Genomic DNA, 23,209 nt, shown 5'->3' on the forward strand with positions numbered 1-23,209 from the left:
GGTGGGTCACACCCTCGCCCCACTGAGGCTCCTCCTGAATAGAAGCCCATACGTAGCCTCGTCCACGGGGAAAACTCACTCATCCCCCAGCTGCAGGCCTGACGGCACCTCCTCCATGAAGCCTCCAAGTCTCTTGGTTCTGAGCGTACCTCAGCGTCTGGAGCAGCCGTACACCTGGCCCTGGAGCCATCTCTGAGGCTTTAGGTGTTCTTGTCCCGCACTGGCTGATAGGCAAACGACTAAAGTAGCCGTGCTCCTACTGTGTGCACACACCTAGCAGGTGCTCTGCAAGTGACAGTGGCCACTTGGTGAGCTCTGAATTCCACACCTTTTGCCTACCTTGTGTCAGAACCAGCTCTGTGGTCAGTACTACAGTGTCCCTGCTTTGACAGTGAGTAACCCAGAGAGCCATCACAGGTTATGTGACATGCCTAGGGTGACAGAGCCAACTAGTGGTTGAGGCGGAATTTGCCTCAGCTCTCTTCCTAACTCTGGGTCCTTCCCAATATCCCACAGCACCGGGCACCCAGGTGTGGTGTGAAGAGAAGGACAGTGAATGTGAACGGACGGTCATACCCTCTGGCCCCCGGGGCCTGCTTTGAACGGTCTGGAGCCTTGTTCTGAGCACCCAGAGCTTCCAGCCCAAGGCTTCCTGCGTAAAAGCGTCTCCACCACCTCCCAAGAAGGCCCTGCCCGCATGCCCTCTGCGCCCTGGGGCTCTCACCAGGCCAGCAGGGAGGTCAGGTAGCCGGGCGTGGTGGGGTCCGGGCTCAGGGGAGGAGAGGTCACGAACGCCGCCGCCTTGGCCCAGTTCCTGCTCCAGTAATGCGTGCCGTCGGTCCCCAGGCTGGCGGCGATGGGCTCGCCGAAAACGAGGGGGCCTTGGGGGCAAACACAAGTGTGGGCTTCAGAGCGAGTGGTCTCTCGGGGATGCTTATGGCACAAAAGCAGGTCTCTGAGGCTCTGCCAGGGAATGAGACTGGCCCAAGGCAGTAAGTCCTTCATCCTTCTCCCAGAACTCACCACGCACACTCCAGTGCCTGCAGCCACTGGGCACTCAGCACCCAGACCACCCGCTCAGCCACCTTCTGGATAGCTAATGCTCTGAGTATCCAGATAGGACTATCATCTCCTTTTACAGATTTCTCAACTGGAGCACAGAGATGTCATCAGCTATCTTAGTTTGGGTTCTGCCAGAAGCAGTTCTTCAAATAAGGAATCGAGTTCAAGTGTTATATTTGGGAGGTGATTCCAGGGAACATTGGCTGGGGATAAGGAAGTGATGTAAGGCAGACGAAGGAGGTGAGTTTTCACCAGTCACAGCAGCGCTGCGGCTCAGTACAGCTGGAGACCCATGGAACCCCTGGCCCATGCCCAGGGGAGGGAGAGCTGGGCTATGCAGGCCCAACCCACTGCTCAAGGGCTGCTCCTAGAGTGTTCACTTTCCAGGAATCTCCGTTTGCTTTCCAGGGAGTGGGCCAGATATGCTTTTGCCAGAACTTAAGGTCACAGACAGTCTCAGGGCTGCCCAGTAAGAATCTCTGGTGCAGAGACAAATGCCAGGGGATAGGGGCCAATGAGACTGCTGTGTTTGCCCAAGGCCACCCTGCAGGCAGGCGGGACGGGCTTTGAGCTCTGCAGGCAGGCTCCGGAGCAGCACCACCCAACAGCACGCCCTGTGGCAATGTTCTGTACTGTGCCATCCAAGACGGCAGCCACTGGCCACATGTGGCTCTCGAGCGTGTCAAATGTGGCTTGTACAACCGAGGAATGAACTTGAAATTGTACGTCATCTGACTGAATGTAAATTGAAGTAGCCACACGTGGCCAGTGGTCACCATTTCTCAGCATAAGCCTAGGACCTGTGTGCATAACTCCCCTGCTCTCTCCTGCACCCTCTGAGACTCGGTTTCCACATCTGAGGTGGAGCTAACCCCGAGCGAGCTGTCTCTAGAGAGCGCCCCCTACAGAATGCCTGCATTTGTCAGCTTGCTCTTAAAAATACTGAAATAAAGGATTGTGGGTTCAGAGCTACCCTGCCCAGCACGGTGACCACCAGAGCCCATGGCTTTTAAGCACTTGAAGCTGGGGTTGGTCTGAGTGCAGATGTGCTGTATGTGTGAAATACATGCTGATTTCCAAGGTAGGACAGAAAAAATAATGCAAAACATCTCATTAGTCATTTTTATATTGATTACATGCTGACATACTATTTTCGATATATTAGCTTAAATAAAATACATTATTTAAGATTTTAAAAAATTGAGCTAGTAATACTTCCTTTTTAGGCTTCCTGAGAGAAATAAGAGGCATAATATACAGAGTACAGTGGGCGCTCAGTGGTTGTGGTGTTTATTTCCACCTGGCCACACCCACTGACCCATGGCTCCCCAGTCCGCCTCGCGTGCCTTGGAGGACACAGGCAGACTTGGTCCAGGTGACGCATGTCCTTGGGGAACGCCCACCAGCACAAAAGGACCCCAGCCACCATCTCTGTGTAATGGGCACTACCCCCTCCTCTTTCTGTCTGTCTCTCTTTCTGAGTTTGGGAAGGCAGGCTGCACAGGGCATCCTGCTTCAGTCTCAGCCTGGGATTGCAGGGCACTGTGGCCTCACTGTCAGGAAGGCCTGGGATTGGCCCTCAGGCCCTCCTCTGAGACTCCTGGGGAGAAGCCACTGAGCCAGTTAAAGCCAGTTAGAGCACCTCCAGCTGTGGCCTTACCCCCACAGTCCCCAGGCAGGCAGCCTGGTCCCAAGGCCCCAGCTGAGACACAGAGAGCAGGGGAGGAAGTGAATGGCTGACCTGGAGCTGAGATCAGCGCCAACCAGCAGCTGCAGAGCCCTCGGGACCATCAGGGGCTCTGCCAAGCGCTTCACATCTACAGCCCACCGTCCAGTCTCAGAGCTGGTGCTGACTTCCTGGACCACACTCCCCTGGGGTCCGACACAGGGCTGCGGAAGGAAGCCTTCCTCCTTCCAAAGCCACAGATGACACCGTGTGTGGACCCCACTGTGGACCCTGGGTGCAGGCATCCTAGCTACAAATGAGGACACCGAGGCTCAGAACACCACTTACCAAGGTCACACACTGAGCACATGGCACCCCTGGAATCAAGCCTAAAACCAGCTGCACGTCCTGTGTCCTTCCCACCATCCCGTCCTCCCTTTTCAGAACAGGCAGAAGGCCCGTGGGGCTCAGGCGGCTGTCAACCGGCAGGGTGTCTCTGCCCTGGGCAGTGTTCCCATCAGTGAGCCTGAACCTGCTGGACACCCAGCTCCCCTCGGCCCAGCTGCCCCGCAGGAGGCCTGGCACCGGGCCGCGCACCTTTCTTCCTGGCCAGGGTGATGATGTCGGCCGCGCTCTTGCTCATCACCTTGGTGATGTACACGGGGCAGTTGATCCGGCCGGCAATGGTGATGGCCCGGAACACGGCCTCGGCCTCCAGCTGGGAACACAGCAAACACACGGGTCACGAGAGGCAGGGGCAGCGGGGGGGCGCCATCCACCCGGGGTTCCCAGGGCTCTCCCCGCATCAATGTCCTCGGACTTTCCTTAACTAAGTGTGGTTACAGGAAAACCTACAGCGTTATGGAGGTAGATTTTAAGAGAGAAAGAAAAAAAATAAGTCAAAATGTATTTGGTTAGAGAAAGGCAGGATTATGTCATGCTTTCTGCATGTTATGTCAGAAGGGGACAGACTCAGAATTAAGGCACCAGAAGGCTCATTAAGTGGTCTGTTACTCATAGAATGGGCGATGCAATACGCATCCTTCATTAGGTGACTACGTGAAAGTGCCACTGGCTGGTTTGGCCCTGTCCCCTCCAGACCAGTGCTTCCCAAACAAAAGGTCCAGTTACGTTTTGTACTCTTTTGAATTTCCAGTCTGGCCTGGGACATGTGGCCCCACTGTCCTGTCATCAGATACACAAAGTCCTCAGTAAGGTTCCTTAGCTGGTTGGAGCCCTGGAGCGCCCAGAGGCCTTAGGGTGAACTTCCTGGCCCTTTTCTGGGCTCCTCTGACTGACCTGCAGCCCCCAGGGCTTCTGAGTCAGAGGGCAGCCCCTGGGGAAGGCCACATGTGCTGGGATGCTCATGTAGGCGGAAGGAACGGAGACAGGACAGGGACTCTGGCTGCGCTGTTCCAGCTGGAACAGTATCTGTGAGGGGAGCACCCAGCAACATTAGAGTTTCTTTTACCCAAACAAAGTCTCCTTTACCTCTTCAGGTCTGCTCAGAGCATGGCCCTCAGGACCCGAGATGCCCATCTCTAAGATCCGCTTTTGTCCCTACAAGACAAGAACAGCCAGCAATTACAGGATGTTAGAGCCGGGAGAGGCCAGTCCTCCAACCGCCAGTCGGACACACAGGGCAGCTGAAGCACGAAGGGTGAGTGGCTTGTGTGGGGACTGAGCCAGTGCCTCTTGGCTCCCTCCACTACTCCTGTGCTCCTTCCCCCTCTGCAGCCCTGGGTGTCTACACCCATACCTGGGAGAGGCGAGGTGGCAGAGTGTTAAGAATTAAGCTTCAAGGACCACGCACCCCTGCTCGGATCTCCGAGTCTCCACTGCAGGGCTCTCCTTTGGGAAGCAAGGCTGTGTCTGGGTGTGACACGGATGTGGAAGTCAAAGAGCTTGACCACCTTTTTGACTTTGGGCAAGCTGGGCACGCTCTCTGGCCTCGGTCTTCCCGTCTTTACATCGGGGCCAACAGTGCCTGCATCCCAGAGTTACCACAATGACCTGCAGCCCCCAGGGCTTGTGAGGAGCTGCACATGTGAAATGCCTGCACAATACCTGGTGTATAATGCGGCTCATGAATGGGCTGCGGGCATTCATCATCCCTTCCACGGTCTTCACCTCTCGGTACCTGTCTTTTTCGCAGCCAACTGCCAACCTCCTCCTCAACCTTATCCTCTGACCTTGAAATGGGTCCTGAGTTAATGGCCCAAATTCAAACCCATCTGCTCCAAGATTTGCTTTCCTAGAAATACCTGAATTTCTTAAAAAAAGGAATATTTTTTTTATCCCCCAGATGTCAGCTGTGCTGCTAATTTTAACTTCCACAATTTCTGAGTCATCACGCCTGGACACGTCCCTACCGTGAGCCCCGTACCCTCGCAGTCATGAAGACAAACATCACAATTTCAACTGCACCTGTGGTTATTATGCTGGAGCTTATTTTAAGAACATAAACTGAAAATGGTTTCAAGATCTAAGAGCTGGGTGGATTTTTAAGTAAACAATGGAATCATTTCAGCTATTGAAGATGGTATTTACAAAGCATTTTTGTAAACTGTTTACAGAAAGGTTTTATAATATGGAGAGCTACCTATGCAAGTTTCAATGTAAGTTACTGTTTCTGTTGGAAGGAAGGAAGAACGGAAGGGGACATAATGGTAGGAAAACAGACCCCCAAAAGGCTGGCATGGGGTTTCCAGTTAGGGACCACGGGCGGAGCCCATGCATGATCTTCGCTCCCTTCTGAAATCCCACTCAAGTGAGAGGAAGGGCACCAAAGCCCAGAGAACGCAGCAAAGATGACAGAAACAGAATCTGCAAGGCCGGGAGGCAGGCTGCAGAAAGCAGCAGCTTCACAGGAGCCGGGAAAGCTCAATCTGAGGTTGGCAGAGAGGAAAGCTAGGAAACCGCGATGCAAACCTTAAGAGCTGGGGGCCCCCGTGCCGGGTTTCTCGTGCCAGTGTGCGCACGCTCTGGAAAGAGGCTTAGCAGCAACTACGAAGGCTGAACACATGCACGCCCGTCACCCAGCAAGTCCACAGCTAGGTATACACCCGCACAAATGCGGGCATCTGCTTAGCCAAAGACCACACAAGAACGTTCTTGGAAGCTTTACACACAACGGTCCCAAATTTGAAACTATCCAAATTTCCATCAATCAGAGAATAAACTGTGACATTTTCATGCAGTGGGATTCTGCAACGTAATGAAGAAGAAAGGCTGTTGCTTCATATAACAAGAGGAATAAACTGAGCAGACTCAGTATAGAGCAGAAAGCAGCCAGCCCTAAAGGGGTACGTGCTGTGTGGCCCCATTTTTAGGACGCGCAAACCCAGGCACTGAGAGGTGTGTGGCAGGCGCTCCTGCCAGGCTCCTGACGAGCCCACCGAGCCCACCTCCTGGTGTCTGGGCTCTGGTGCGACCCCCGACCCCAGGTGGGCTGGACCTCACACCCTGCTTCTACCGAGCAGCACACAGAAGTAGGGTGTCACTTCTCAGATTAGGTTACAGGATGCCTCCGGCTTCCCCCGGCCCACCTCTTGCTCTCTCACCTGCTCACTTGGAAGGCGCAAGTCCTGCCGCTGCCCGCATGGCAAGGGACCAAGAGGGCCCCTGGCTAAGGGCCCGGGAAGACCAAGGCCATCCGTTGGGCAGCCTGCAAGGAACTGCATCCTGCAAACCACCACCTGCGTGAGGCTGGGAGTGAATCCTGCCCCAGTCCAGCCTTGAGCTGACCAAACCCCGGCCCGAGACCCTCCCTGCAGCCTGTGAGAGACCTGGGGCCAGAAGACCCGCCAGCCACACCTGGACTCCTGACCCACAGGCCCATGAGATAGTAAACATTCACTGTTTTAAGAGGCTAAGTTTTGGGGTAATCTGTTGTTATGTAGCCATACAGAGCTAATTTAGATTTTGGTACCCAAAAATACTGTGTTCCCATAAAAATTACCTAAAAATGTGGGAGTGGTTTTGGAACCAGGCAGTGAATAGAGGCTGGAAGACTGCAAGCAGCCTACTGGAGGAAGCCCAGAACAGTCTGGAATGGACTGTCGGACTTGGGGACATTGCCCTCAGGGCTCAAAAGGAAATGAGGGCATGTTACTGGAAGCTGGAGCTTGTTATGAAGTAGCAGAAAATAGCGACACTATCACCTGCAGCGAGGTGGGAGCAGAAAAGATCCCACGTCCCTCGGAACCGGGGCACCTGGCCAAGGAGACTTCCCGGCAAACTGCTGGTGACTCTGCCTGGCTTCTGCTTGCTGCCCACAGTGACATGGGAGAGAGAAGGAACGTTAAGTAATAAGGAACCAGGACCTGATGGTTTTCAAAATTCTCGGCCTCTCCAAAGAGCATAAGAGAGTGAAATGAAGAAAAGCCTTCTGAGCAAATCTCCAGCCCAGGACAGTGGCAGATACACAGAGATCTAGTGAGCAAGCTAAGGGGGTGACCTGATCCCCTTTTGTTAAGAGCCAGAAAGATGAAGGTGGTGCCACCGTATTACTCAGCCACCAAAACATGGACCCTTTAAAGAGGCTGAGGGTGTGTCCACAGACCCTCTCAAACAAATGCTGGAACCTCCTGGAAGCTCCAGGGCTGTCTGACCAGGGAGGAGGAGGGCTTATCTGGAAGAAAGCAGCGGGGGCCGGAGGGAGTGGAGCCCAGTGGGACTCACACAAAGGTACTGGGAGAATCATTTCAGCAAAGCACCGGCAGCCTGGGCTGAGTGGGACGAGACATCCGAAATGATAGGAGGCAGCTGGAACCCCGAAACTCTACCGGGCAGAGAACTGAGGTGCTGAGAACACCACTCAGTGGCAAGCACATGCTACTTTTTATGAAAAGGGGGACGACTCAGGAGGGAACCAAAAGCCAGAAGGAGGAGCCGAGAGCCGGGAGAACTACTCGCGGGCTTTGAGACCCAGTCAAGGGGCTGCCAACATTTGTCTGACTGGATTTCAGAACTGCTGTGGGCCAGTGAATCCCGATGCCCTCCATTTCCCCCGGTGAGTAGGAATGTCTGCTCCACCACTGTATGCTGTATGTTAAAAGTTTGTGGAGGGCAGATAACTTGCCTCTATCTCCAGAGACCCACAGATTACAGGAACTACACCCGAGGAGCCTCCTCTACAGCTAGAGCTGACTTAGATGGTTCCAGACTCGGACGCGGTGATGAGCTGAGAGCCCGGAGGAGCTTGGGAAGGGATGGATGCGTTTTGCATGTGAGAGGGACATCAACCACTCGGGCCAGAGGACAACTGGCAGACAATCTCTGATAGGGTTCCCAGCGATCTTCAGTTCCTGTCATTCACACCCTTGCGTAGTCCCAACATTCCAGGTGTGGGCTGGACTCAGAGACTCGCGAATCTGACTAGAATACTGCTATTGGATGGGACTGAGGCACTGTTTGTTTTTCACTTTGAATTTGAAGGAATATGAGTTTACTAGAAAACTGCAAGGACACAAATGAGGGATAAAGCCAAAAGCTCACCTTAATAATAGAGAAGCTTCAGATCTCATGCACTTAACCATCATGGTGTAACTCTGCTATGCTTTGGAACCAGACGGAATGCATTTAACATCCTGGCTGGGCTGCCCCATGGAACAGTCGGCAAGTCATGAATACCTGAGCCTCCGTTTGCCTATCTACAAAACGTGGATACTTATACCTATGTCACGGAGGAGTTGTGAACGTCAATATGTGAAGTCCCCGGCATCATGCCTGGCATTCGACACCTTCACCGGATGCATCGGAATCTTCCCCCGTGGCATCACCGTCAAGCCCATGGCCTCCACACTAGAGACCAGGTGGCCACCCTCGGTCTCCTCCTCTTCTTCCCCATCTGATCTGTCAGTGAGTCCCGTAGACTGGGGTCCCTCCCTAGCACACTCTCCCCTCTTCTACCTCCTCTCTCTACCCCCTCTCTTTATTTCTTATGCAAATTACTAGAGCAAAACCTAGCTGGTTACCCCGACTCTATCCTTTTCCCATCAGACTCTCCACTGGACAGCCAGAATGATCAAAATGGGTTCATGTCTCACTCTACCCCAAACTTCCGCATGGCTACAGCCTATTATGTGTCACTGAACTTCACATACATGGTATCATTTAATGCTCATAAGGTAGGTGTTTCTGGATAAAGAACAAGAGTCTTCGTGGGGTAATTCCTTGCCCAAGGTCAGAGGGCTGGGAGATACAGAATACCTGTCTAAGGCTGGGCTCTGGCCATTATCCCTACTCCCAAGTTCTCCAAGATGATGAGCAACACCAGCTTCCCTGTGCATCGCTTCTGGTATCCCCCAGGTTTGCAAAGCATTTTCTTTCGGACCCGTATTTGTTCCTCATGCAAACCGACTGAGGTTCACCGGGTGACATATCATCCCCATTTTACACTGAGATTCAAGAGGCACTGTGACCTGCTAAAGACCACCCTGCATTTAATGTGTGCACAGCTCCTACCCAGAGTGCCTGATATGCCACCCAGTCCTTGGCTAGACCCTCCAGCCTAGTCTGCTCACTGATCAATGCCTCGGCTCCTTGAATCCCCTTTACAACACGAGGAGACTTCGCTGGCAGGGCTGACGTTCACGTCACTCACCTGAGCTATCAAATCTCCATTCTCTGCGTGGACCAGGATCACAGCTCCCAGTCCCTTGAGGAAGGTGAAGGCTTCATAGAGCTGAGGAGGGGTACACAGGGATGGGGGAGACAAAGAGATGCATGAGCACCTGCAAAGATTGCTCTTCTGATCACAAGGTCAGCCACCTACCACTTGCATTCAATCATGTAATCCTCTGACAACCTCTGGGAGGCAGGTACTACTATGTGCCTTGAGCACAGAGAGGTTAGGAAAGCTGGCCCAGGCTGCACAGAAAGGCCAGGGCTTATAGCCAAGAATTCTGGCTCTAGCATCCATGCTGTTTGCCACTATGTTGCCTCAGCTTTTTAACAAGCAGAGGGCAGGACAATGATAACAAAACAACACCAGGAGTCCCAGTGGTATGAGAAGGCAGATGCCCACTACACAGTAATTCCTGTACTTGTACTGCTCAGAACATCATCTTCCATAGCTCCTTTCAGCCACAACACCATGGTATGAAACTCGGGGGGCAGAGATGATTACATCCTAAGATGAGAAACTGAGACAGGAAGTGACTTACACTTGGCTTGAGAGCGAGCCAGGGCTCTGACCCCCCTCCAGCTCCGAGCTGATGAAGTGGCCCCTGAACTTGCCTGAGCCCCAGAAACAACCGCAGAGCTTTGGGAAAAAGACAGATGTGAACCCTACCCCCAAGCCTCTGGGATGGGATGTAAGAGTCTGTCTTCTTAATGAGCTTTTTAGGTGATGCTAAGGATGGGCCAGGCTTGGGACCACCAAGCAAGGTCACCCTCTCCGCTCGACTCCAGTAGCCAGAGAAGGATGCGGGCCCAGCAGGAATGACCCACCTGGGTCACACGGCCATTCAGTGTCAGAGCCGGCACGTGAACCCAGGGCTCTCCCCTGCCAGTTCTCACATCCCCCTGCCCTGTGCTGCCGTGCCTGACAAGGTGGCCCGCTCCTGCCCAGGTGTGGAGGGGAGGTGTGCAGAAGCACCTACCTGGCTATCGGACATTTGGTAGAGATCCTTATAGGCCATGTAGACTTGGAAGGAATTGACGCCTGTTTTAAGAGATAAAAAAGAGAACAGAAAAATGTGTTCAAAAGAAGCATATCTTTCCAGCAAGTCGAAGACCACAGCACAGAGTGGCAATCACAAGAAGGGTGCCACTGGCATTCACAGTCGGGGCACCTGCCCCAGCCTGGGGGTGTGGGCGAGGGTCAGAGGCTTCCAGGGAATGTCACAGGCAAACTGAGTCTCAAGGAGAAGGAAGAGGTGGAGGCGGCAGCTGCAGGGGTAGAGGAAGGAGGGGGAACATAAAGTGGGGGAGGGGAACTATCTGGGCTGCGAGTGGGGTGTGCACGGGCATGGACAGTGAGGGGGGTGATAGCATAACCTGTGCAGGCGCTTGAAAGGTGCAATGGCTGGATCCAAGGGAGAAGGTGCTTTTTCAAAATAATCCCCTATTTTTCTACTATGGTTAAAAAACCATAGAATTCACCATCACAATCAATTTGAAGTGTCAGTCACACAACTTTAATGCTGTGCACCGATCACCTACTACCTAGCAGGGTGTTTGCTTTTAAAGTAAGGGAGTGACATGAGACCATTTTGTCTCAGAAAGACTATTCTGGAAGCAGTATAGAGGATGGTTTTGCAGAACAGCAAGGAGAAATGGCAACAGGTAGGAGGAGGCTGAAGGCAAACGGTGTGGGGTGTGCAGAGCCAGGGCAAGAGCTGCAGGGATAGCACAGGAGGGGTTCATAAAAGGCTGAAATGATGGCTTAATGTTGACAGGCCAGTGGGGAGCAGGGTCGGTGTGCGGGGGTGGGGCTCCTCCCTAATATGCCTGTAAGTGGTTTGAGGACAGGGTCCACATCTCCAGTATTATTTCGTCTTACACACACCCATAGCATGTGCTATGCAATTAATGTTTGGTGACGGGCTCAGGAAATGTTTGGCTAAGAAAGAAGAATTTAAAGTAAAAGTAATAAATGGGGTTGAGAATTCTTTTATACTAAGCAACAGTGAAGAAAGCCCCAAAATCTTTTCTTGCACAGGAAACCTTGGCAACAAGAAGTTCCTGTCCCAAATAATCGGGAAAAATTAAAAGAAAAAATAACATTCAGACATTAATGTGTAAGTATCAGTTTCCAACTGATCAAGTAAACTTAAATAATAGTAATAGGACAATTAGTATTGTATTCCTTAGAAGGATAAACCTTTTTTCAAAATATAAAAACAAAAATTCCGTGCATCCAGAGACCAGACAGAGTATCAATGGGTAAACAGGCAAAGCTATAGTGAGAGGTAAATTCAGAGCCTTAAATGCTTCACTACTTTTTAAAGTGAGGGAAGCGTAGATGAACCAGGTAAGCTTCCATATTGAGACATATTGAAAGAAGAAAATGCAAATTCACCAGAAATCAAAAGCAAACAACAACAATACGAATAAAAGCAGAAATCACAAATTAGAAAACAAGGTAGAATTAATAAATACCCCTTAGACCTGGTTCTTGGAGGTGGGTGGATGAGGAAAAGCTATCTCAGATTAGAAGATACTGCAAAAAATCACAACAGATTGACTTGCTTTAAATGGAAACCTTTTTGTAAGCGAGTGCTTAAAAACTCCATATAAAAAGCAAACCACCAACATGGTAAACACATCTGCAATGAATTTAACAGAGGTTTTAAGAAACTCTGTTATTGTAAAAACACCGGACAACAGTTACTGTCGAGGAGAGGAAGGTGTGGTAGCAACGGGGCCCAAGGAGTAGTGGGGGGACCGGGGGTGGCTGGCAAAGTTCTGTTCCTTGCCTGAGTGGGGTAACTTCATAATACATAAAGCCTGTTTATGATTCGTGTGGTTTTCTGCATGTTTTATTTTATGCCAAAAAAAGATTAAAGTAAAAGCAAAGAAGCAAGAAACACCAACGGCAAACTGTATTTTTTGACAATTTAAGAAAATCAACCCAATGGCTACCTAATAAAGATAAGATTTGGTCTTACTTGTAATCAAAGATATTCACATTAAAACCTCAGTATTGTACCACATTTTAAAATATGTTGCCCAATGCTAGCAAATGTGCATCAGACTGCGTACGGAGCAGTCTTATGAAAAGCATCACGACAATCGGCACAACCAATTTACACCTGCATAGAAAATCAATTAAGCAGTGCAAATCAAGAGTAGTAAATGTTTCCGTGTGTTTGGCCTGACAATTTTAGTACCAGCAACAGAGCCTCGAGGCTCCGGCACTCGCAAAACCTCCCCCAAGTCACAAATGCATGCCACCGTCAGTTTTTTCCTCCAAAGAGGCTGCATGGAGCACCAGTTCTAAAGGATTGCACTGAACACCTATAGGGCTGTCAACCCATTCATAAAACCTTCCAGTTCTCAGAACTTTCTTACATTTCTCAGTAACTAATCTCTTCCTCTATCCACGCAGTAACCCTGGAAGCAGCTATGTTCATACCAGGTTGACTACAGACCCCAGACACGAGTCCAGGACTGAGCACCTGACGGATGCTGAGTCAGGAGAGGAACAGTCCAAGTGACACCAAAGGACCACTCTCTGAAACGGACATTGCACCCAGATGAAGGCTGGGCAGTTGCCTTCCACCACAGAAACTTCTGGAGTACAGACTGCAGGTCGAGGGGGAGAAGGGCGTGGGCTTAAAGGGAAGGCAGAGATGAGCAAAAGAGAAGATTCCCTGGTGGGGGACCTTTGACATTCCCCATCATTAGGGCAGATCTGCTCCTTAGCTTAAGTCAAGCTCTGGAGGGACTCTGTTGTTCACAATCAAACACAATCAATAGGGATGTCGATATCTACTGGTGAAGAAAACCTGGATTCGCCAACAACAAATGGGTTCCTTACTGCCGGGCTTCTCAGGGATGTTAACATGATGATGTGCATTAAGAATTTCAAGAACAGAATAAACAGACAGCATTTCCCAAATGTACTGAACTCCAGAAGCCCTTTGTATGGAGTATTTATTTTCTCACTCCTCAAATATTTACTGAGCACTTACTAAATCCGAGCAGAGTTCTAGAAGCATGAGCTGCAGCTGTGAACTGGGCAGCAGGGATCCCTATCTGCATTCTACTGGGAATAAGCAATAAGCAGACAAACAAATAAGACAACTGCATGTAGAAATGGGAGCTAGAGAGCATCTAAACAGACTGGTGAATTTTTAAAAATCTCACAAAAGTTTTACAGTGACTCCCATCAAGAGGTAGAGACTATTTCCCCACTCTCTGAATATGGGCTGGACTTGAGACTTGCTCTGACCAGCTGAATGAAGAAGCGGCCACTGTACAAGTTCAGAGGCTTGGCCTCACAGACTCGCAGCTTCACTCCTCCTCTCGGAACCAGCACGTGAAGGAGCTCGTGTGCCTGTGGAATCACAGCTCACGGAGACGTACGTTCACCCATCAACGGACACTTGGGTTGCTTTACCTTTTGGCTACTGTGACTAATGCTGCTATCAACGCGGCTGCACAGATATGTCTTCAAGTCCCTGCTTTCAATTCTTTTGGGTCAATACCCAGCAGTGGAATTTCAGGATCATAAGGCAGTTCTATTTCTAATTTTTTGAGGCACCTCATACTGTTTCCTATAGCAGCTGCCCCAATTTCATCCTCATTGACAGTGCACAAGGGTTCCGATTTCCCCATATCCTGGCCAGCCCTTGGTATTTTGTTTCTTTTGGATAACAGCCATCCTAATGCATGTGAGGTGGTATTTTACTGTTGTTTTAAGACACTAGATTTGGTGGGTTTTAACAGCTGTTTTAAGACACTAGATTTGGAGCGCTTTGTTAAGAGGCAAAGGCTAACTGATACAGAAGCCAGGGCCTAGAGGTTGGGTGCTTCAGTAGCTAACCCCTGAATCCTGTAGTATTGGCTCTGGGACTGGGTAGTGGGTGAAGGTAAGAATTCTAAGGAAACTGACAGCAGAGGCTTGGAAAATGTGGCCAACCTGTTGGTAGAGTGGAGAAGGGGTGACTTACATTTGGTAGTTGCAAAATAACTAGAGACACCCCCACCTCTGGTAACTTGGAGGAAGAGGTACCCAGAGAATTTATGAATTTGGTTAAGGTGATTTCCATGGAGAACGTGGTTAAGGTTAAGTGTCATCCAGCTTCTTTAAGCTACATATGATGAAGTACAGGAAGCGAGAGATCAAAAAGGCAACAGAGAGACAGATAAAGAAGGAGCTGTCAGAATGCAAGCAGAGTTTAGTGGACACACAGGGCTGCTTCTCATTTCCACTCTTGCCGACAGACCATTCTCAAAGCAAAAAATGGCCTCGAGTCAAGATTAAATCAAGGGTTTATCTGGAACTCTATTTAAGGATCCCATAAAAATCTAAAATCGTGCCCAGTAAACTTCTTCAGCTGGAGAAAGGGGCTTCTAAGAATCTCGATGGCACCACACTGACACATCCTAAAGTAGAGAGAAGTTTGTCTCAAAAAGGTCTGTCCAATGGGGTGAACTGTAATTTGATCCACTGGGAATCCACAACATTTTTAAGAAAACTGCATTATCATTGACTAAAAGAAACCGAGGCTGCTCAAGATGAACTGGGGCCTGTGGGTAAAACTGTAACACTTCTAGAATATCTGCCTGGCTTCAGTGCATCTGCATATCCTCAGGGGTGGAGAGAAGTTCACCTCTATGTCAGTGGGTAATTACCTGGGCAACCGAGGGCGTGTCTGGACCTGAGAGGTTAAGGGGAGGGGCTGGTTTGCTTGCTGGCTTCTTCCGGAGCAGAGGAGAGAGATGGCCCTGGGTTGCAGTTTGTAAGCAATAAACGGATTCTAAACTTTATTTCTCCCTTTGACTGATTTCGGTTTTTAGAGGTATTTTGCCCCAGGATTTCCTCTCCCCAGACTTACACCTGGCATTAGTCATCAGGGTTCCTGATGACAAAAATCTGTCATAATGGGTGTGACCTTTGGGAGGGCAAGCCCTAGAAATGATGGGGAGAAGTGGCGTTTGCGCTGAAGGACATGTGTTTACACTCGTGTGGTCGTGGAGGCACCACCACCACTGCTGGCTGCTCCACCCCCACCCCGTGGCCCGAGCCTAAGGCTGCCACTGCTGCTGCTCTGCTGCCAGGTGGAGCCTGGTCGCAACTATGGAAAGGAGCAAAGTTCCGGGTCACCTTGATGGAGAAGCAACTGGTGCTTGTACCACGCCTTGCTGGCTACGGAGCCCATCACTGGAACAGCTCCGACCAAGGTAATAACCACCTATCCCATCGTGGGGTGGGTGTGAGTCTGGACCCAAAGGCCACAGAGTAGCGTGGCACAGACACCTACCGTCTAGCGTGACTGGCCACTTGCCTTTGGCATCCCCAGGGAATAATGAAGCAGACACACTGACCCAGGTGCGCTGGCTGGAAGGAAAGCCTGCCTCTGATGTGGCCCAATGGCTACAGCAGCATTTGTTGCACGTGGGGCAAAAGACAACATGGGCCCGTCAGTGGGGCTTGACATTGACCTTTGAAGAAGTCAGCCAAGCCTGGAAGGAGTATCCTGCACATTGTGTAGATCAGCAAACCACCAAGAGGGGCTTAGAGCATCTCTTTGAAGCCTGTGGCCAGTCACTGGTGATTGAAAGCGATCAAGGGACCCACTTTATTGGACATGGCATTGCAAGGATGGGTGCAGCAATTAGGAGTAAAATGGACATGGCCCTGGACATTTTGACACATGGACTGGTGATGGCTGGCTCTTCCGGCACCTTGGGGAAAAGGCCTGGAAACTGGCCTCCTGTGTATTCCTGGAATAACAGCAAAGTGGTCTGCCAAATAAATCATGGTTATTTGCTTCTACAGTCCTTGTGGCCTGGATGCACCCCCTGCTGCAGGTGCCACGTGATGGCTGGAATGGATGAACTTTGGACTTAATCTGCATGGGACTTTGAACCTAGCTGAATCCTCTGGCTTGAGAATTATCATGATTGTATTGCTGTTGTCAAGATAAAAAATGCTTTAAGAGAGGCTTGATTTTGTCTAATGTTTGGTAAGTTTTATGAGTAAACAAGTGTAGAAATATATCTTGTGCTTAGTGAGAGATTGTGCTGTAAAGTACATTTACTTAATCTGCATAGGCTGAATCCTCTGGCTTGAGGATTATCATGATTTTATTGCTGTTGCTATTGTATGTCATTAGTTTGGTCAGAAGAGGGGGAACGAGTAAATTGTGGGAACGAGCAAATTGTAAGGCAAGATTTCTGGAGGGGTGGCCTGTCGGTAAAATTGTAGTATTTCCAGAATATCTCGCCTGGCTTTAGTACGTCTGCATATGAATAGGCTTTCAAAAGTAGAAAGAAGTATGGCTTTAGTGCATTTGCATCATTCCTCAGGGGTGGAGAGAAGTTCATCTCCATATCAGTGGGTAATGACCTGGGCAAGGGAGGGCTTACCTGTACCTGAGAGGTGAGGGGGAGGGCCGGTTTTGCTTCTGCTGGAGCAGGAAAGAGGGAAACGGCCCCAGACTGCAGTTTGTGAGCAATAAATGGATTCTAAACTTCATTTCTCTCTTTGACTGATTTCGGTTTTTAAAGGTATTTTGCCCTGGGATTTCCTTTCCCAGACTTACAGGGCCTCTGGGCCACCAACTCTCTATAGGTGGGAAAAAGGCTGAGAAAGGTTCTCAGCTGCAGACCTGGGCTGTTTTATGGAAAATGATCTAAATATCTGATGAGAATCAAGCCCAGAGTTCTGAAGGTAAAACGTGAGCTTTGCAAAACAAAAATGCAGACAGGAGATGGCAAACTTTTCTGTAAAAGGCCAGACAGTGAATGTTTCAGGCTTTGTGCACCACACACAGTCTCTATCCTATATTCTTTGTTTTTCTGTAATTTGTTTTCTTCTGTTTTTAAAAACCCTTAAGAATGTAAAACATATTCTTAGATCACGGGTCAGACAGAAACAGGCCACAGGCCAGATATGTCCCACAGATTAGAGTTTGCCAACTCCTAAGCTTGGGCACCACCCAAGGAGGGAGACTGGACCCCGATGAGGGAATACTCTCTGTCCCCAGGAAAGGCGGGCCCGGCAGTATGTGTCCAGCTGGGTTCCAGAATTTCTACAGAGTTACGACTATGTGCCACTCACTTTCTCTCTTTTCAAATGGGAGTGTTTACTTATTGTTATCCTGTCCCAGTCCCACCACCATATGTTGGGTGCATGGAGTGGGAAGGCACATAACTTATCTCTTATGTTCACAAGTGTTTGGATCAAAAGATGTGACACCTAAGGACCCTCACCCACATCCTAGGTAGGTGTTCACAATGAGATACTGGACTTGGAGGCTGATGCCATAACTGGACAGGAATTTTGGAGTTGCTGGGTGGAGATAGGTGTCTTGAACAGAGGGAGACTATCAACAGTTGTGGCCAAAATGAGACACTATGATTAAAATGATAACAATGACCACAAGTGCTTCCAGGTCCTTCCTGGCAGAGGTGGAGTCTTTTTCCCCCACCCCTTGAATCTGGGCTAGACTTATGACTTGATTTGACCAACAGGATGAAAAGGAAGTGATATCGTGTGAGTTCTAAGCTCAAGACTCCTCACAGGCCCTTCAGCTTCTCTGCTCACCTGTTGGAACACTACCACCAAGTGAAAGGTCCCAGACAGCCTGTTAGAGGATGAGATCCTATGTGGAGCCACCCCAGCCACCTCTGCTGAGGCCCAAATATTTGAGTGAGCCTGAGAAAGATCAGTACAAGAAATGCTCAGTTAAGCCCAGCTACTGCCAACCTAGAGAATCAAAAAGTAATGAGTGACTGTTCACTACATCCTAGGTTGGGAGTGGTTTGTTACACAGCAAGCCTAGCTGTTACACTGGGTAATGTGATAAAGACACAACGGAAGTCCTTGAAGAAAGACTCACGAGGTTCATACCAAAAAAGTGGCCCGACAACATTCCCTTGCACTGCTGTTCTTAGAAAATGACCATGTGACATAGGCAAGCGCTTGGCCAATGTGAGTTCCTTTCCTCTTCACTGAGCTGTTTTTTTTCCTCCTTTTTTCAATGGTTTCTAAATTAAGGTCTCTATTTTGGGACTGAAATGCTGCTGATGTCCAACAAACCAATAATCATTATTAATAGTGTTTGGGGTCTGTGCTTAGAAATCCCAGGCAGGATGCCCCTGTCAGTGGTTCGTAATAAGCTCCACCCCAGGGAAGCCATTCACCCCTGCCGAGTCCACACAGCACTCTGGCACCATTGTATTCGACGACTTCCTCCTGCATTTTGAGATTTCTACAAGAAGTCGTGAATCACTTGGCCTAAGGATGGATTCAAGTGCTGAACGATGACCTCACGTCGCTAGGGCTGAGCCTGCCCTTGAGAGCAGCAGTGCGGTGCTGTTCTAGCAGGCTACATGTGGCGCAAACACGCCTGACGGGGAGGTCAGGGGCTAGGCATCAGCTCTGAGGAGATGCAAGCTATGCCCTGCACCAGGGCTCCCAGCAAAGGGAGCACCCAAGGGGCTACACCAGCCCGAGACCCAGCCGCGTCCCTGTGCCCAACAGAGGGGTGTGTTCTTGAAGGTGCCTTTTTGAAATTCTCACAAACACACCAAAGTGCCAGCAGTAGCCATCCCAGGGACAGCCACGTCCAAGGGCTAGTTGCTGTGTGATGCTGGGGAAGTCACTACACCTCTCTGGGTTTCAGTTTCCCCATTTCTAGAATAGGAGATTGAACTGAATGAGCTCTCAATGGATCTCCTGTCCTGAAAATTTCCTGCCCTTGAATTTACAGTGCAGTCACGTTGCCCATCAAGACTGCTGAGCAAGCCCTTCTGACGTTGAGAGGGACATGCTAAATTCTTAGGGAAAGGAAGCCAGACATGTTTCTCCCTCCCTCCCACTCTCCTTCCCTTCCCTAACATATTCTTTCATGCAATAAACATTTACTGAGACTCACTCTACGCCAGGCGTGTGCTGAGTACTTGGGATACAGAAGTCAGGACGGGCATCTTCCAGGAAGCCAGGGAGCACCCCGTACCTGCTGCATCTCTCTTACATGCAGGCTGCTGAGATTAGACCCTTGGAGGCCACAAGAAACGTGGAACTTCCCCAGGGGATCATGTGGAGCAGCTGCAGGCATTCATGCTGCCTTTTTAAAATCCCACATCTATGACCGTGGGGAGAATTTACTGGAGGGGGTAGGACTGTGGGCAGAGCCCAGTGATGAGACTGAGGTCAAATCTGGACACAATGAGCCCCACATGATAGAAGGGTGCATTGGGGAGATCTATGGGCAGCTCTGCCCAGAGGCAAAGCCCAGTGGCAGGGATGGATGGCAAGGGACAGCGTGGGAAGGGTGCATGGAGAACCACCGTGAATGTGGTCCCCAGCTTCTGCCCGGAGTGAGTGGCTGGGCGGTGGTGCCCCACGCTGAGACAGGGCCCTGCAGTCACAAAGGACAGAGCTCACAGACTGCAAGTTTAGGGAGACCTGGTAAGTCTGAGCCACTGGCGGGCACCTAGGGAGCCACGTCCAACGTGGGCCTAGGCTGGGGTCACAGGCAGGTGGATGGCGAGGACACTGGCAGCCAGGGCGGGCCTCCGGAAGGAGAGCCAGAGGTCTCCACAACTCACTGAGCACCGGGCATGGGGAGGTTTCTTAACTGGGACCCCACCTGTTCTGATGGGGGCTAGAGGCACGCGAGGAAGGGAGGAGCCTTCGGCCAAGCTTCCCCAAGACAGCGACGCCTGACCTGGGAATGAGTGGGAGACAGTGTGCTTAGGGGCCCTCATCACGATATTCTTGGTGACCCATCCGCTCACACTCAGACACAGGGCTGCCGGACAGGACACACAGGGCAAGACTGAGCACCCTGGACGGGGGCGCATCTTGTTTCCCCCAGGCCCTGTGGTCCAAGAATGCTGACAGCCTGTCTGTGCTAACCCTCTGGGCTCCAGAAGAGCCCTCTGCCAGCCCACCCATCCAAGGGCAGAGGGTTTGGGTCTGGGGATCTACTGCCTGTGACTTGGCCTTGGGCCTGGGGTTGGAGGACGATGGTGCTCCTCTGGGTCATTCCTGGAACCCTGACATGGGCTGGGCGCGGCGCAGGCCCTGGGAGTCATTTAGCTGGTGGTCCCAGCCCTGTTCTGCAGGACAACGCCTGGGTTTTGAACACATGTGTCTTGAACTCCCCTTCAGCCTGGGGAGGAGCGACGGCTCCAGCACCCGCTTACTAAGAGCTCCCTGGCCAGGGTGGGGAACCGCTGACCTGATCCAAGTGCAGCACGCGTCAGATGAGACCGTGGGAGCCGGGGCGGGGAGGAAGGGGGCGGGGGTACTGCTGCGGGCCGGCACAGACTAGCAAGAGAACACCAACCTCCCCCTGGGGTGGCCACAGTCCAGGGGCTGCAGGAGATGGGCTCAGTGAGAGGCCTGAGCACCCCCAACACCACTGGCTGCAGGGGCTTCGCGGGGACCCCAGCCCAGAACAGGGAGTAAGCAGGAAAGGCTGCTGGCAGCTGTGGTCGCTTCAGCCCATCCTGGAAGACGCTGGCTGGGGGTCTCCCTGCACTGTGTCAATCGTACCATGACGAGTAGCCATTGTGTCTGACCTGGGTGCCACCAAGCCACGAAGGAGGCAGAGGACCCGGGCACGAGAGGCGGTCTGAGGCCGCTGACCCCTTGGAAGGGCAGAGGGGTGGTGGGTGTGAGCCCCAGGGCTGACGGGCTGCTTCCTGCCCAAGCTCCTCTGCCGAGTTCACTGCCTCGGCAGCCTTCTCTCTGCGGCTGCTGCTCTGGCAGAGGCTGCCGAGTGTGGACACAGGCCCCAGGCCCAGCAGCCCTTCTCCAAGCCTGCCCTCTCCCTTCAGCAGGGCCTCTCTCCACAGAGGGCTCGCCCTCTCCCTTCTCCCCATGGGGAGTGTCAAGAGAGACGCAGGCAGCAAGGGCTCCCAGCACCTGGCCCAGCTGGACTGGGCGGCCCCCCGTCCATGGCGCCTCCTGAAGAGCAATCCTTATCTCATGAGGCCTGATGCCTGGGGTTGTGATGACAGGACCCAGGAGGGTCAGGGTGCGAGTTAATGATGAGCTCAAACTGTGGGTGCCGCGCCTGGTGCCATGGCCCTGATGCTATGATGAGGGGCCACTGAACGACCCCAGAAGTTAGCTGGGTGACCTGCCCCATGTCACTCAGCCCGGAAGTAAAAGGGTAGGATTTGAACCCAGGCAGCCCAACAGCTCAGATCTTCCCATATCCTGCCTCTTCCTGTGAGGCATGAGATACTTACAAGTTGTTTCCATGTGCCCTTATGAGAAAGGGGATTATAATGCTGCCCAGCTTTAGGAGACGAAACGAGGTTAGAGACAAAGCCAGTGGCTTGGCCTCCTGGTGCAGGTGGGTGGAGACGGCTGAGCTCCCGTCTGGCCTGTGCTCCTGGAAGCAACCTCTTTACCACTGCTCCCAACTGCACCACCCTCAAGAGCCCCCACACAGATAGGAGCAGGGAGCACCCTATGTCTACGTCCAGCTACGCCCTGCAGAAATAGCTGCACAAGCAAACATCGGTAGCTTTACAAAGATGCTCCCCATAACACTGTCTGAAGTTGCAAACAATTGGGAAGAGCCTGTAGTGGCTCCCAAGAGGGGCCCCAAGATCCCCCTTCAGGAATGAAAGACTTCTCCCCCACCCTCAGCCCAGATGCTGGGAGAGGCAGCCCAGTCGGAACCACCCCTCACTAAGAGCTGCCTAGCCCAAGGTCACCCCCTTCCTGAAGAGGTCACGCCCAATGCCTGGCTGACATGGGGTGTGACGTCCCCACCCCCTTGCCCTTCCTTGGGTTCAATCTGAAGGGCATCTGGGTTGCAGAGCACCCAGTGGCCAGTCCCACTTCCTCCACCTCTTTGACAAGAGGCGGATCCTGTGATCACTCTGAGGGAGGGAGAATAATGGCCCCAAGGGTGTCCACGCCCAAACCCCCAGACCCTGGGAGGCCATTCCCTCCTAGCCAATGGAATCTGCAGAGCACATCAGATGAGGGACCCTGAGATGAGAGATGTCCTGGACGACCTGAGGGGGCCCAAGGTCATCACCCAGGTCCTTTTAAATGGAAGAAGGAGGTAGGAGGTCAGAGAAGATGGAACGAGGGGGGCAGAGGCTGGGATGATGCAGGACCACCGGCCTGGGGGCAAGGGCAGCTGCGGCGTGGAACAGGCCACGCAGGGCTCCCCGGAGCCTCCAGAAGGAGCACGCCTTGCCGACACCTTGACCTCAGCCCTGAGACCCATCTCACTTCTCACCTGCAGGACTACCATTCATGCTGTTCAACCATAAGCTGGTGGGTTTTGTTAGAGCAGCAACAGCCAAGTGACACACTGACCCCCCTGCAGGTCAATCTCTGCCTCGGTTTGCCCCCCGGGAGCCTGACTACACAACAGGAGGCACATCAACCCTGATAGTACCCCCAAAGGACTGCATGCTCTGGAGGTCACACGCAAAAGCAGGTGTGTGCCATGCTGGCATGGAATCATCATGAAAGTATTAGCTGCTAATATAAAGTCCTTACCACGGGTCGGCCCTGTTCTAAGTACTTCACGTATATCTGCACACTTGATCTTCAAAGTGACCTTTCTGTTGCCTCCATTTTCCAGGTGGGGAAACAGGTACAGAGAGGTTGAGGGACTAGCCCAAGGTCACACAGCTGCTAAGTGGATGGGCCTGGATGTCCATGACATTTTATTGAATGAGAAAAGCATACTGCAGAATATTATGAATATTATAGTTGTTTATGTCAAAATTATGTATATGTGAGTATACACATATACAAATAAGACAGGTATATGCGTATTCAAAGTTTTCATATATATATATATATATAAAATA

General features: G+C 51.4%; 1 protein-coding gene across 3 annotated transcripts in view; it reads right to left on the reverse strand.

Annotated features, from left to right (window-relative positions):
* Positions 1–23,209, reverse strand: part of CRMP1 (collapsin response mediator protein 1) — a 70,676-nt gene that overhangs the window by 12,183 nt on the left and 35,284 nt on the right. For all 3 annotated transcript variants that reach the window (XM_036991124.2, XM_036991129.2, XM_073237869.1), the window contains 5 exons: positions 10,336–10,397; positions 9,336–9,416; positions 4,220–4,288; positions 3,326–3,446; positions 725–881 (listed from right to left, as the gene is read on the reverse strand). In XM_036991124.2, coding sequence (XP_036847019.1) covers positions 725–881; positions 3,326–3,446; positions 4,220–4,288; positions 9,336–9,416; positions 10,336–10,397 — 490 coding nt within the window. The remainder of the gene's footprint in view (positions 1–724; positions 882–3,325; positions 3,447–4,219; positions 4,289–9,335; positions 9,417–10,335; positions 10,398–23,209) is intronic.

This window comes from Manis javanica, chromosome 5 (genome assembly GCF_040802235.1).
Source record: "Manis javanica isolate MJ-LG chromosome 5, MJ_LKY, whole genome shotgun sequence".
In the NCBI taxonomy this organism is placed as follows: Eukaryota; Metazoa; Chordata; class Mammalia; order Pholidota; family Manidae; genus Manis; species Manis javanica.